Here is a 13,781-nt window from a genome sequence, read left to right as displayed (position 1 = left end):
CACATCGACAACCAAGAACAGAAAAAAATGAATCCTTGTAGTGCAGTTAATTTCTCCTGAAGCATTGAGAAGCCACATTTGACTTTAAATCGTGACGGTAATATTCGGCGAGTCTTCTAAGCATGGACGGCTTTAAGGCTCGTTGGGATAGCTGTATCCGTTTGCCAGTCATACGTCGGCAAACATCCGCAAACTCAAAGCCGGCATAATAACGTCAGTGATATGAGAAATGCAGTTATTGATTGGCTCGTTTTCTGTGAAAACATGTTCCGAGTAAACAAACAGTTCGCTCCTTGTTTAATAGAAAAAGTAGACGGGCAGACGGGTGCCCTTTCGCGTGTTTAAATGAAACCTGTTCGCGCCGTTCGTTTTATTGCCAATTATATGGACAGTCTCGGCTGGTTTTTGCCGTCGCCGTCGCTGCCGTCATGCACGGTATATATATAAGTATGTGTATATATAAAAAATCCCAAAGAAAAATTGGCAGTGGCTTAGCTCGGCTATGCCAGGATATACGTAGCGTTAGCAAATGTTCAGCTGATTATTTTTAGCTTTCCGGATTGTCTAGGATTATTAGCCTTCTGTTCATTCTTCGTACGCTGAACCGCTAATTGCCAGGCAATTACTTCGGGATCCGATGAGATAAGCTTCTCGGCTCTTCTGCGCCGTCTAGCAGCATTTGCGCTCTCCTTCTCCATGGCGTTACCCACCTGCAAACGCCAGTCAGAGGCGCTATCAAGCGGCCCCAGCGCAGTGTCTGACGGCTACTGCACAGCGAAGGCGAATAGCTGTGCACGCGCCGGCGCCACTGTGTCTATGGCTACGACATCACTCCTTTCGAATGCGGCGCAGACCAGCAGCGGCGAGCCGCGTGCGGCGGTGGCGGAGTCTGCGCGCGCGCCGGCGCGCGCCTATGACGCCGCTCCTCCCGAACGCAGACCAGCAGGGGCGAGCCGTGCGCGGCGGTGTCGGAGAGCGCGTGAGATGCCAGCTCCGGCGACCCAGCTGTGTGACATCACTGATCCTCGCGCATGCACAGAAGGGCTAATGACCCTCCACGCGAAATCGGCTCTGGCTAGGCAAGTGTAGCTAACGCTACAAAATAATTAAGAAAAATGCTTCCGAAGCGCGGAATCGAATCAGCGACCTCTCGCTCCGCAGCGCGTGGCGCTAACCACTACGCCACAAAACGCAGATTCTTCAGGTAGCTAACGGCGAGCGTTATATTCACACCCTTTGCCACTGGCAGTACTCCGAGATGGCAGGCGTTTATAAGCGTTTCTTCATTACCACCGAGATGGCCCGAGGAGCGCAACGGGTGCATTTAAATGTCGTCGGCCAGCTCGCTCGCTTCTTCTAATAATTGCGCAGGGAGAACCTTGCCCTTTTGCTGTCTGCTCGCGCGGTTATCTCGTTGTGAGAGGAGGAGGGATGTTTCGAGCTTTCACCGTGATATCCGCGCTTATGTTACGGAGCGTACGAAAGTCACTCGAGCTCAAGTGACGCCGCTAAACGAACAAACAGAAGATGAGCGCGAACTATCAAGTGTCACAGCTCGACACTTTAAGCATGCCAGTTTCTTTCGCTGCTTCGGCCGCCTTTGCAACTTGAGCGCTGTTCAAACTGAGAGTTTCCATTGGCGAGCCTCACTTCGTATAGCCTCACAGTTTCTTGCTATCGCATTCATTGCTTCGCCCTTGCGGCGAAACTGCGACATTTTTTTTGTTCGACGCCCGCTAAGCAACTTCAAGATTTCTTTATTTTTATTGAACTTGCACGAAAAATCTTTTTGAGCAAACCAGCTTTTTTTTTTATTTCAAGGAGGAAACTTCAGTGGCATACAGTCTTAATTTGAGTCTGCGAGTTACACTCAAAAGACAAAAATGCGTTTACTAGAAAACTTCGCAGAATGAATTTTAACAGAACGCATCATATTTAGCAAGATACCAATCCCTGATTCACACAGACATCGTGAAAAATGATTTTGTTTTGTGACACTGAGTAATTTACAAAAAATTCCAGATATTGCCAATTTAAAAAAAAGTGAACACGACTGTATAATGTTTAAAGATAAACAATGTAGTAGTAAACACAGACATCACCGTTCTGCAAATTGCGTCTGGAAGAGCATAAACTTGAAATGTTAGCTTACAGCTTACGTGAAAGAGCTGCAATTTTACGATAGTCTTGCGAAATTTCTAGTTACAATAAGATGTACAATCGAATTGGCTCAACATATCGATTTAATTTGGTCCTGTTTATAGGTTATGAGTTGAGCTTACAGCATTCATTACGATATTATACTGTTTATTTCAATCGGATAAGAGTGATAGAAAGAGACACAGAGAGAAAGACTGCGCATTCGGCAGAGAGTAAAATACGGCTGAATAGGAGGTTTCTAAGGGCGCTATGAACGCTGAAACTGAACGGTTTTTGTGACATTTAACTTTAAAAAATACAAAATTACGTTCAGTTGAACTAACAACCTTCTTGGCAATTCATGGAAACTGCCAAGATTGTGCGCCAACATCTCCTTATATATCATATCAAAAAAGAAAAAAACAACCTCCTTGAGATTACGAAAATAGGAAAGCTTTAGTGTGATGAACTTACTTTCGAAAGAGAAGTCAGGTTTGATCTGATCGCTTATTGGAAAAGAGCCATGTTCAATTGCGCGTCGTCCGATTTTCCCGTGTAATCAGCGTGCTTATGAGATTATGCAGTTTTTCATAGCGGATGCTGCAGTATCAGGATTAAAGCTACGGCACTTATACGGACTACAGAATTCACTTTAAAAAACGTGACAGAAATGATGACCTTGTTTCCTGCCAGCATTAAATTACTTAGTTACGTGACATTCATTAGACCCAAATTAGAGTGTGCTTGTATTACATGGGACCCATACACTAAACACAACATTAAAATAATGGAGAGAATCAAGAGAAAAGCAGTTCGCTTTATTTACTCTAATTTTAAGCACACCCATTCCCCCACACAGCTCATGATAGAAAATGGCATTCCGCTCCTCGAAACACTCCGGCAGATGTTTCGCCTCAATTTTTTACAATAAATAATTAGTCATGAATTATCCATAGACCCAGAGTTATATGTGTCCCCCCTGTTCACGAGGCGTACACGTCATGATCACACACATGCATTAGCCCCTCATTTCGCTAGGACAGATACTTAAAAATATTCCTTCTTCCCTAGAACAGTGCCTTAGTGGAACTCCACGAATGAACCTTCCTAAATCAGCTCTTCACCCATGTCTTATGTTGTGTTTGAATATGTGTATATTCTTTGTATCACCGTATTCATATCTTGGCATTATATTGCTTTCTTGTACACATATTAGGGTCCTTTCTGCGTTATGTTTGAGGTTTTGTATATTGTTTGGATTAACTGTACTGATATTTTTGTATTGGACTTCCTGTTTTGTATGTAAAATGAGTGCCCTTCCTGCAAGGACCGAATTGTGGTCTGCAGTATTTTATAAATAATAAATAAAATATTAATAATATTGGAGGTTTAACGTCCAAAAACCACGATATGATTATGAGAGACGCCGTAGTGGAGGGCTCCGGAAATTTCGATCACCTGGGGTTCTTTAAGGTGCACCTAAATCTAAGTACACGGGCCTCAAACATTTTCGCCTCCATCGAAAATGCAGCCACCGCGGCCGGGATTCGATCCCACGATCTTTTTTTGCTGTCCATGAAATTATCCATACTGTTCGACTGTACCATTGCATATTTACGTAAGGTCCGTACCTTTACGTAATTAACCACCGCCGAAAATACTTAAGCGTTCAGTAGCCGCACTTTAGTTTCTAGGTGAACATTCTTATGAAAACATTCGAGTGCATTCCTAAGACATTCCCGGATGTTTTGAAAATTCGACTTAAGCTTGTCGGAACAAAATGTATATAGAGAACATTTGTTTGACGAAAGTCATGCTTCAGTTTGATGAAGTGCTCATCTATGCTACTTATCGAGCTCGCAGTGAAAGAGACTCGGCGAAATGGAAGATATCCGTTAGCCAAGAAATACGGGTTACTTGTTATTTGAACAGTCACGCGCAATGGCAGCGCGAAGGCCGCATACGTATACAGGACAAACGCTCGTCCTGTTGGCGTATGCGTCTTGTTCTCGCTTTCGTGCTATACCGTTATCCGTGATTGTTCACACGAGTGTTCAAAATGAGGAATGAGAGTAGTGACGGCGGTGACAACCAGCAGGACTTTAGTGAAACCGGCAAATTGTTGCCAGATGTATGTAATCGCGCTGCGAAGCAGGTGACGTTACATTCTGCGTTACGTAACGATGCCCTAGGATCAGCGATTCCTATTTTATGCATTATGTTCACTTCCTGATGACACCGTGACTCATGCACGCAGACACTCAGAATGTTTTTTTATGCCACTCAGAAATAAACATCGCAAGGTCGAAGCTTAAAACGAGGCTAAAGACGAGGCTTAGGGCAAGGACTTCCTTTGGCCCTGTCAAGGTCCTGTCAGAAACTGCCGGCTCAGCGGGAAAATTGTGATTGATGCCGAATCGTCACGAGACGTTGTAGCCGCACGACAACGGCGCGCGCCGCTGGTGTAGTCGTTTGTCTGCGCGACGTTTATATAGGCGCCCCTTGCACCTTTGTCTTCATAAATCGCCGTTTCGCTCCTACGGTAAGCGATTTACGCGCACGATGGCCGCGTTTTTGCGGACTGCAGCATCCGCTGGTTCGATCGAGATGCCACCTTGCGCAAAGTAATATCTTGCCGACCGTAGATTCTCGTATAAGAGCAACGTGTAAGTCATGTACCGATGTCATAGTTGATATGCGATGTCATCGTCAGGGGTTCGTCGGTAAATTACGTTCCCCCGTGTTTACGCTTTGTCCCAAAACGTGGATCTGTGAAAAAAATAGCGCGGACGTTTTGAAATAGTAAAAGAGAGAAAGAAGGAGACCACTGACCTCAATTTATTTGAAATGAGATATACTACACAGTGTTTGCGTAACTCATTGACCTGTATGCGCTAGCAAACTTGACAATATCAAGTTAACCTACGTTCATTTATGTCCTTTTCTCTCTCCCTCAAGAGAGCCGCCAGTATAAAGGATATTCTAACGCGTAAACTACATTTAACTATAGTTGATTCGTATGAGACTTATGCTGCAAAGCCCTCTGCATTGAGAATGTGGAAAAAAACGTTTGCCCGGAAGGCAGTCTGTGGAGAACACGTGGTTAACGAACGGCTCGAGCACACCTCAGTTTCTCGATTCAAGTATGCCATTGCCGAGTGTTTATATTGCATGTAACAGTCATTTACGAACGTATAAAGCATAACGCAACTCGTACTTTGAGAGGGAAAACTCGTCTTTTGTTTCAAATATCTGACTATAAGCTGCAATGTACGTGGAATTAGCGCTGCCAAACTCTGCACCGCTCTTCGCCTTGTGAACTGAGTTGCTTGGCGGCCTTCGTTGAAGCGTTGTGTTCGGTGTAGGCAACAAGTTTGACCTCTCTAAAGGACAAAAGCCGTGGGCACGAGATTCAACTAGGCCATGGCTAAAGTCGCCTTCAGCCGCGAATCACCACGGCTAAAGTCGAACTAGACACTGTAAAAAGATTAACACATTCAAGGGTGTGTTTTCGTTCCACAACAACAATCTTGATCTATATCCTTGCGTGCCTTTTGTTGCTTTAACACCGCTTGCCCGGTACTTACGGGCAACGAACTGGGTACGCGCTGTCAGTGCGACATAACATTCTTGATAGGAAAGCGACGAGAGCCGAGTTTTCATGAAAGAAAACATGAACACTTCAGATGGTAGCTATTGTTTCGGGAGAGTGAGACTCCGCAAAAGATGCAAACAGTTCTTATAGTTGGGACAGACAGCATTATTTTCACTTCGGTACTTATGTCATTGAGAATGACCGCATTGTTATCTATATAATGCTTTTCAGGTCAAGCTTCCCCACACTTTCACGCTGATATACAACTTTCTATCCAATGTGTCATCCTATGCACAGCAATTGATTGCGTACCTTGCAATGTAATCCACGATAGTGCTATCATGTTGAATGTTTTTGGCCACATTGTGTGTGTTCCGTTCTGCAGAAAGATAGAAGTGACCATTCAGTCCAGCCAGGAGATTTTTTATGGCAAAAATAAGGAAAGAAATAAAATGGAGCCAGAAGCTAAAAACGGGACGATAATATGAACGCTAACGAATAGCTTTGCGTTTTTAATGCATAGCCATATGCCGTCTATCACACCACACTATATATAGCTTCAAAAAAATACATATAGCAATTGCCGGGAATTGATCTAAGAGTGATAGAAAATTGAGCCGTCAAGAACCAACCAGCTGTATGTTTGCGCACCACTTGTCTGTACGTGTTTCTTGTCTTCCTTATCGGCAGCGTGCTAGCGCAGAAGCAAATACGGCGCGATTTCATTAACAGCAAGAACAACAAAAGCGGCACGTGTGATGGCTGCGGAAGGGTTTGCTGCGATCGGCCTGCGCAATTTCAATCTACAATCTATCTTATAGAAAGGTGAGTTGGTAGTTTATACTCTGCGGCGTATGTGGTTAGCGCAGTGATATTCCAGTGGCATAGCTATGAAGGCGGGGACTTAATGGTTTCAGTGGACGTGTGCACCGAGTGGACCTGTCAGATCAACTTTTGCGTTTCGCTAGGTGCGCGCGAGCGCAGATAACGCGCGCGTGCACGCGTTCACCCGTGGAAAACATCATGTGCGTATACACTGTCGCGTTTACACAAGTTTATAACCGGTCAAATACGGGCGTTTCGCTCGACGTGCTTTCAGCCAGGCCACATCTGCGCCGTTCCTAAATCGCCTTCCCGTGCACCGAAGTGCGTTGCACGGTGAAAGCAAGAAAAACACTGCGCTGACCACTCATACGATGGTCAATCTCGGGAACACGCTTCGCACAGCGCGTGTGGTGGTGGCTAACCGTGGCTAGAAAGAAATATACGTTTCCCTGTCAGGGCGTTGTCATGGCAACTACATCGGAGGTTATGAGATGAGAAAAACGGGAACGGGCCGTTGGAGGGGCACCGCAGAGAAGCAGCAGCGCGAGAGTTTGAACGGTCTCGGTGGGCGCAATGACGTTGCGGCGATTTCAGAGGAGTGCGCCCTGGAAAAAAGAGAGTGGGGAGAGAAAAACCAGCGCGCGCGTGAGATGATTTGGTTGGAACGCCGCGGCTATTCAGAGGGTAACTCAGTGGTTGGGGTGTTTCCAAACTCCGGAGCGGTCAGCTCTACTCTCCATTTCACCCTAGCATGCTGCTAGAGTTCGTCATCGCACACGGAAAGTACCATCGTTTTGAGGGGCTCGCTTCGTTTGCACGAGCGCGCATCAAAAGCAGCCTGCTCTACACTTCGTGCTTTGTGTGATCCGTGTATACACGAATGTGCAGTTGTACCTCGCGCATTCACCTCTGCCGCCGCCGATCATCAGAGAAGGGGCTGAATGCCGCGTGCCCGAAAGAAACCCCTTTCTGTCCCAGCGAGTTTTCCCGATTTTCTTCACTCTTTTTCCCTCTCCCCCTCTCACCTCGCGTGGGCGATTCGCAAACGACCACTCGTCCTCTTTGCCACCAGTCTGTCTTTCACATTCGCGGTATTGTTGCGAGCAAAGTGTTTGTTTGCTCGCGCACGCATATGTTGAAAGCGGGAGGGTCCGTGGGTTGCCCGTGCTTGGAAGAAGACTAGGCTCGCGTGACGCGCCTTTTGTTCGGAGCCCGCGCCGCGGTCTCCGTGCGCCGCGTAATGAAAGCTGGCGTGATTCTCGCTTTCTTGATTTCTTCCCGGCCAGCTAGGGAGAAGATTGAAACAAGGCGCCCGTATATTTGCAACGGCAAAACGTTTTGCTTTTGATTTCTTTTGTCCTTTCATTGTCTCGCCGGCACTGTGATTTAGTCTCTGTTTACGGAAAGTGAGAACTTTGGATGATAGAAAAGTGCCGCGAGAAAAAACAAAGAGAACTTCGGCAGAATCTCAGCTTCACTGTGACATATATTGTCATCGCTTTGTTGTGGCGCTCGGGTGGCATCTGCGAAGGATAGGGGCTATAAGTAATAATATTTACATTTCAGTTGTGTATTGTGTTTTGAAAAAAAGATAACAAAACTCAAATGCCCCCTCATCTGATTATATTCTATTCGAGCACAACGTATTCCCATACGTCGCATCTCTCTTGCCTGCTGAAGTGCACATATTATTTCTTTTGACAGAGCAGCCAATGTTTCGAAAGCTTAAAGTGTTTGCTATTCTCACTACGAATCCATCAATAATAATAATAATTCTTATTATTTATTATTTACAAATACCTTACAGGCCTCGCAGAGGCATTGTATAAAGGGGGGTCATATGCAAATCTAAGAACAATTTGGGTTAATATCAAAAACGAAGGCAAGTACACAAAAGTCAGAACACTGTAGGATAACATCAAGAACAATGGCAATTACAGCAAAATATGTGTAAGTAGAAAGGTAGTGATATGTGCGTAAGTTTATAAGCATTATGAATCGGCAAGTTTGAAAAACACACACACACACACACACACACACACACACACACACACACACACACACACACACACACACACACACACACACACACACACACACACACACACACACACACACACACACACACACACACACACACACACACACACACACACACACACACACGCACGCACGCACGCACACACCCACACAAAAGAAAAAGAAATGCAGCAGTGGGTTAGACAGACCGAAATGCAAGTGCTGTGCACAAATTGCGCAGTTTGCGGGTACTAGCTAAGACGACGGTGCAGATAATAAAGAAAACTTAAAGCAGGAGCATCACTTTTCTGATGAAATAAAAGAAGGAAAAAAGAAAAGAGGGATGTATGAATCATGGGAGCAAATTGACCAGCTAAGCATTAACACTAAAATGGTTGAATAAACTTCAACTTCAACTTCAAGATGTTCGCGAAATTTATCGTGACTACGATGTAGGGCGATGCTGTTCGTTAGATCGTTCCACAAGCGTATGGCGCGCGGGAGTGACGAGAATTTAAAGGCATTAGTGTTGCCGTAGACGCGAGTCGGAACAGTGAATTACAGCCATTCGTGGTACTAGGACTGTGAACAATTCTGATGTCGCGCGACGGTAGCGGTACCTTCATCGTGAAAGAAGTCATAAAGTGGAGACAAACTTAGACGCCACCTAAACATTTGAATGAAATACGATTCATCCGGTATCTTTTATCTATACTTCTACACTCCCAGCTTGCAAACTACGGATCGTTTGTCTCTGCAAAAAAATTTTCGAAATGATTAAACTTAAAAAAAATATATAAATGATTTGAGGCCGTACGACGTGACTTCCAAGTCAAGTGTTCATTTTTCGCAGTATTAAGCGATGTATGCAGCACACCACTCAGTGCAGTGATGACTGGATACACAACTGATTTTCGCTGCGTCTTTTTCCGAAGCTACAACACATCAAGCTTACAAATCTCCAATATTTATAGTGCGCAGACGTTCATTTATATTTGCGGCCTTCTCCTGAACATATAGAGGAAAAAAAATGGGGCAGATATGCACTAGCGGTGCGAAGAGTGGAGACCCTCGTCCTTCCTCTCCTCCTCACTGTCATTTCCCTTTCCCAACCCTAGCTACACTATACCATACAAGACTATGCTAAGCCTCACTCTCTCCCCTTCTCACCGTCACGTCCCTTTCACCCTTGCTATACTATGGCACACAAGGCTATGCTATGCTTTACTCTCTGCCCTCCTCCTTTTCCTCCTCCTCACTCTCTTATCAACCCTCACCCTTATTTTCCTTTCCCATCCCCTTGCTATATCATGCTATACATGGCCATACCATACTTTACCCTCTCCACTCCTCACCCTCACATTCCCCCCCCCCCCCCCCCCTGCCATACTATACTATGTTGGCTACGCTATGCTGTGCTATGGTATGGTTGGCTACGCTATGCTAGGGGCTGCTTGGTGCACACCCACTTCCGATGGCGCATACACGCCACGAGGAGTTTTGCCAAGCTGCTGTTAAAGAACTGCAGAAATTCGGGACCAGTTATTGCAGGTATGCGAGACAGGAACTTCCAAGCAGATAATCCGTGGTGCCAGCGGTGTGCTTCTTCTTGTAATGTCGCAGTGACCTTTCCTTTTTTTTTCTTTCGTTCAGAGGTAATTCGCGGTTTCTGTGAAACTCGGCGCTGTAAGGCGGTCTCATTATGCCGCCGCACCCCGCGCTGCAGCTACATAGACTGACATGCGAGACTTGTAGCGTGCGAGTGCTTACAGTTAAGGCTCTGTAATTAACTTATCAAGATACATTGCACTGTTGACGACACGAGTGTACGGGGCTTTCGGTGCGTACGAGGAAAGTTTTTGAGCAGCAACGTTTGACCACTTTTTTGCGGCGGCTACTCGAAAGTTGTCTAGGCGCTCGTGTTTAAAGGTTTAATGACAATTTGAAAATTGGTGAGAAGCTCGTAGACGGTGATGTTGGCTTCATTATTTAGCCGCATTGTTTCTTTCAACAGAGATGTGATTTATACAATCCCTCACTCTTAAGAGACGTCACACTGCGCACAGTGCCAACATTGTTAACCTTTCTAAAAGCAGAATGTCTGTGTAGAAATACTTATGTAGAACAAATTTGAGAACGCCCTTTGGCCCGTTCAAAGCACCTACACAAGCCAGAAATTTCTTCAGTAACGCGTGCGTGACGATTAATGTTATTCACACCGAGTTTTATCTTTATACTCACGATAGTTCTCAGTGTACACGATGTTCTGTACGCGTCATTAATCTATAGCACAATTAACGAAAATGAGCTAATCTAACCCAAGGCACATTGAATTATGTGTTCATTTTGGAGAACTGATTTGTCCTGCTTGAACATCTACGTAAAAGGGAGTGTATTGTTATTAGCTAGACAACGGAGGAGAGAGCTTTATATTTAAATAAAAACTTTCATTATTGAGCACAGGTGACACATTCTCTCAAAGATACGGCGTTTGATGCGCGTATCTGACGTCTGTGGTGACTTTTGAAAGTCATTTCCCACTGCGATTGATAATCTGCGTTACCAACATTTAACAGCCGCACAGTGAGGAATATTCACAAATAGAAAGTAATTATGGACACATATATCTAGTTACGTCCCCGTCTACTACGTCACGAAGTTAGTCGGATGTCATGTGCGACGAAAGACCGAGACAACGCCCGACGTCACGGGAACTGTTCCTTCATCCGAAACCAACCGCTTTGTGGTGATATGTTGCCCAGATGCACGTAAGGTACAACGAGTCTATGACTGGATCAGCGCTCTGGTTATGCAACTCAAGCAACGAGTGGCTCACGGTATCGAGACAGATAATTATGGGGAAAGTGACGATGTTCACGCGCCAAAGATTTCGACTGGTGACGAACTACATGCGTAGACAGCGGGAAATTAAAATCGGCCGAAACTGGCTCAAACCCGGCCTGCCACAAACATTGCTTCCGGACTACTGCTTCCTCTCTTGACAGAGAAGTCTGTGTGGCGCGTGGCGCGCCATTTATGGCAGCGGAAGCGCAACTTGGTCGCAGGCAGCACATCAGCACCATTCGTATCAGTAGCCTGTCGACCACTTCGAAAACTGTCGGATTGCATTGTGCTACTATCGCGTACGACAATAACACGAATCTCGTTTAAAGGTCCGCTAAACAACCTATCAAAATACAAAGAACGAGCTCGTTATTCTCTCCTGCCGTTTCCCGCAGTTTCGGCACTATTCGTGACGCCAGAAATCTGTTCACGTGACGTCATGAGGAAATCAACTCTCAATCGGTCCATATACGAGAGATATCAGTTGTCAATTGTCTCGTACCCTGATTTGCCCTGCAGTCGCGCGCTCGTTCTGTCTTGTCTCGCATGACTATCGCGCGCGATCAACTGATCGCACTTCGTATTTTGCGTCTTCGACTGCGCAAGCGGAGATAACAGCGTGTAGCGGAAAAGCGTGACATCCGGATAGGCTCAACACTTTGCGCTGACATTGTCCACGTGTTTTATTAAGGAAGAAGCGGCGAGAAGGAGATAGCGCCTGTGGGAAGGGTAGTGAAGGCGAGAAAGAAACCACTCTCTAGTCTAAGAACTCGGAGCCGTTTAGTGGCCTTTTAAACACGGGGTGATTTGCGTTGTGCGTCTGAATATTCTCAAATCACGGTATCGCAGTCACAGTTATTTGTGAGGCATCGAAACCCGCCACGATGGTCTAGTGGTCATGGTGCTCGACTGCTGACCGTAAGGTCGCGGGATCGATTCCCAGCCGCGGCGGCAGCATTTTCGATGAAGGCGAAAATGTATGAAGCCCATGTATTTACATTTCATCGCCATCATCAGCCTGGCTACGCCCACTGCAGGGCAGAGGCCCCTCCCATGTTCCGCCAATCAACCCGGACGTGTGCTTGCTGCTGCCACGTTATACTCGCAAACTTCTTAATCTCATCTGCCCACCTAACTACCTGTCTCCCCATCGCGCGTTTGCCTTCTCTTGGAATCCAGTCATTTACTCTTAATAACCAGCGGTTATCTTTCCTACGCGCTACATGCCCTGCCCATGTCCATTTCATCTTGATTTCGACTAAGATGTCCTTAACACCCGCTTGTTCGCTGACCCACTGCGCTATCTTCTTGTCCCTTAATGTTACACCTATAATTTTCTTTTCCATTTCTCGCTGCGTCGTCCTCAGTTTAAGTTGAACCTTCTTTGTAAGCCTCCAGGTTTCTGCTTCGTAGGTAAGTACCGGTAAGATACAGCTGTTATATATACGTTCCTCTTGAGTGATAGTGGTAAACTACCATTCATGGTTTGAGAGTGCTTGCCGAATGTGCTCCGTCCCATTCTTATTCTCCTATTTACTTCAATCTCGTGGTTCAGCTCCACGGTGAGTACCTGTCCTAGATGTATTCTTTACAAATTCCAGTGCCTCGCTACCTGTCGCAAAGCGCTGTTCTCTTCCGAGACTGTTGCACATTACTTTTGTTTTATACATGTTAATTTTCAGATTACTTAGATTTAGGTGCACGTTAAAGGACCCCAAGTGGTCCAAATTGCCGGGGCCTCCCACTACGGCGCCCCTCATAATCATATCGTGAGTTTGGGACGTAAAACCCCAACATTATTAGTTGTGAAACATCGAAGACACTGCCGCCGTAGAAGGCGCAGGGATGGCAGAATGGCAGTACTGTTCGAAGCACGCGGTACTCACCGACGAAAGAGAGCAGATGCGGCAGCGAAAGCATGATGTGCGTCTTCTGTCCAATGCGGCACTCGCCGGCTTGTCAGTCACATCCATAAGTACACACACAATCCTGTGCCCCACTCACGGCTGCTGCGGGTGTTGCCAGTGTTGCCAGTATTCCAACTACCGCAGGCGCCTTCCTTACGGGCGTACCTGCCGTTTTGGCCAGTGATCGATTCCCAGCATAGACGCCCTGCGCACAAAATACCAAATACGGAGATTGCTTACACTTTAGAACGTACATCGTTATTTCATGTTTGAGTGAGCGTCGTTATTCCGAAAGGCGTACATTTCTTGCTCTGCTAACATCACTTAAAACTGAAAGAGAGAGAGAGAAAGGTGAAAGAATGAACAGGCAGGCAGGTCAACCACATGCATGCCAGGAGAAGCAAGGAGACATGGTAACGGAAACAATTGACAAATGAGATAATACACTGAAG

At 45.9% G+C, this 13,781-nt stretch overlaps 1 protein-coding gene across 1 annotated transcript in view; it reads right to left on the bottom strand.

Annotated features, from left to right (window-relative positions):
* LOC119382741 (Down syndrome cell adhesion molecule homolog) overlaps nucleotides 1-13,516 on the bottom strand; it is a 159,208-nt gene extending 145,692 nt beyond the window's left edge. The window contains exon 1 of the mRNA XM_037650571.1: nucleotides 13,309-13,516. Within this exon, the coding sequence (XP_037506499.1) occupies nucleotides 13,309-13,342 (34 nt within the window). The 5' untranslated portion in view covers nucleotides 13,343-13,516. The remainder of the gene's footprint in view (nucleotides 1-13,308) is intronic.
* Nucleotides 13,517-13,781: the final 265 nt, after the last annotated feature.

Source organism: Rhipicephalus sanguineus, chromosome 2 (genome assembly GCF_013339695.2).
Source record: "Rhipicephalus sanguineus isolate Rsan-2018 chromosome 2, BIME_Rsan_1.4, whole genome shotgun sequence".
NCBI classification, from domain to species: Eukaryota; Metazoa; Arthropoda; class Arachnida; order Ixodida; family Ixodidae; genus Rhipicephalus; species Rhipicephalus sanguineus.
This window is presented reverse-complemented; position numbering and strand designations above follow the sequence as displayed.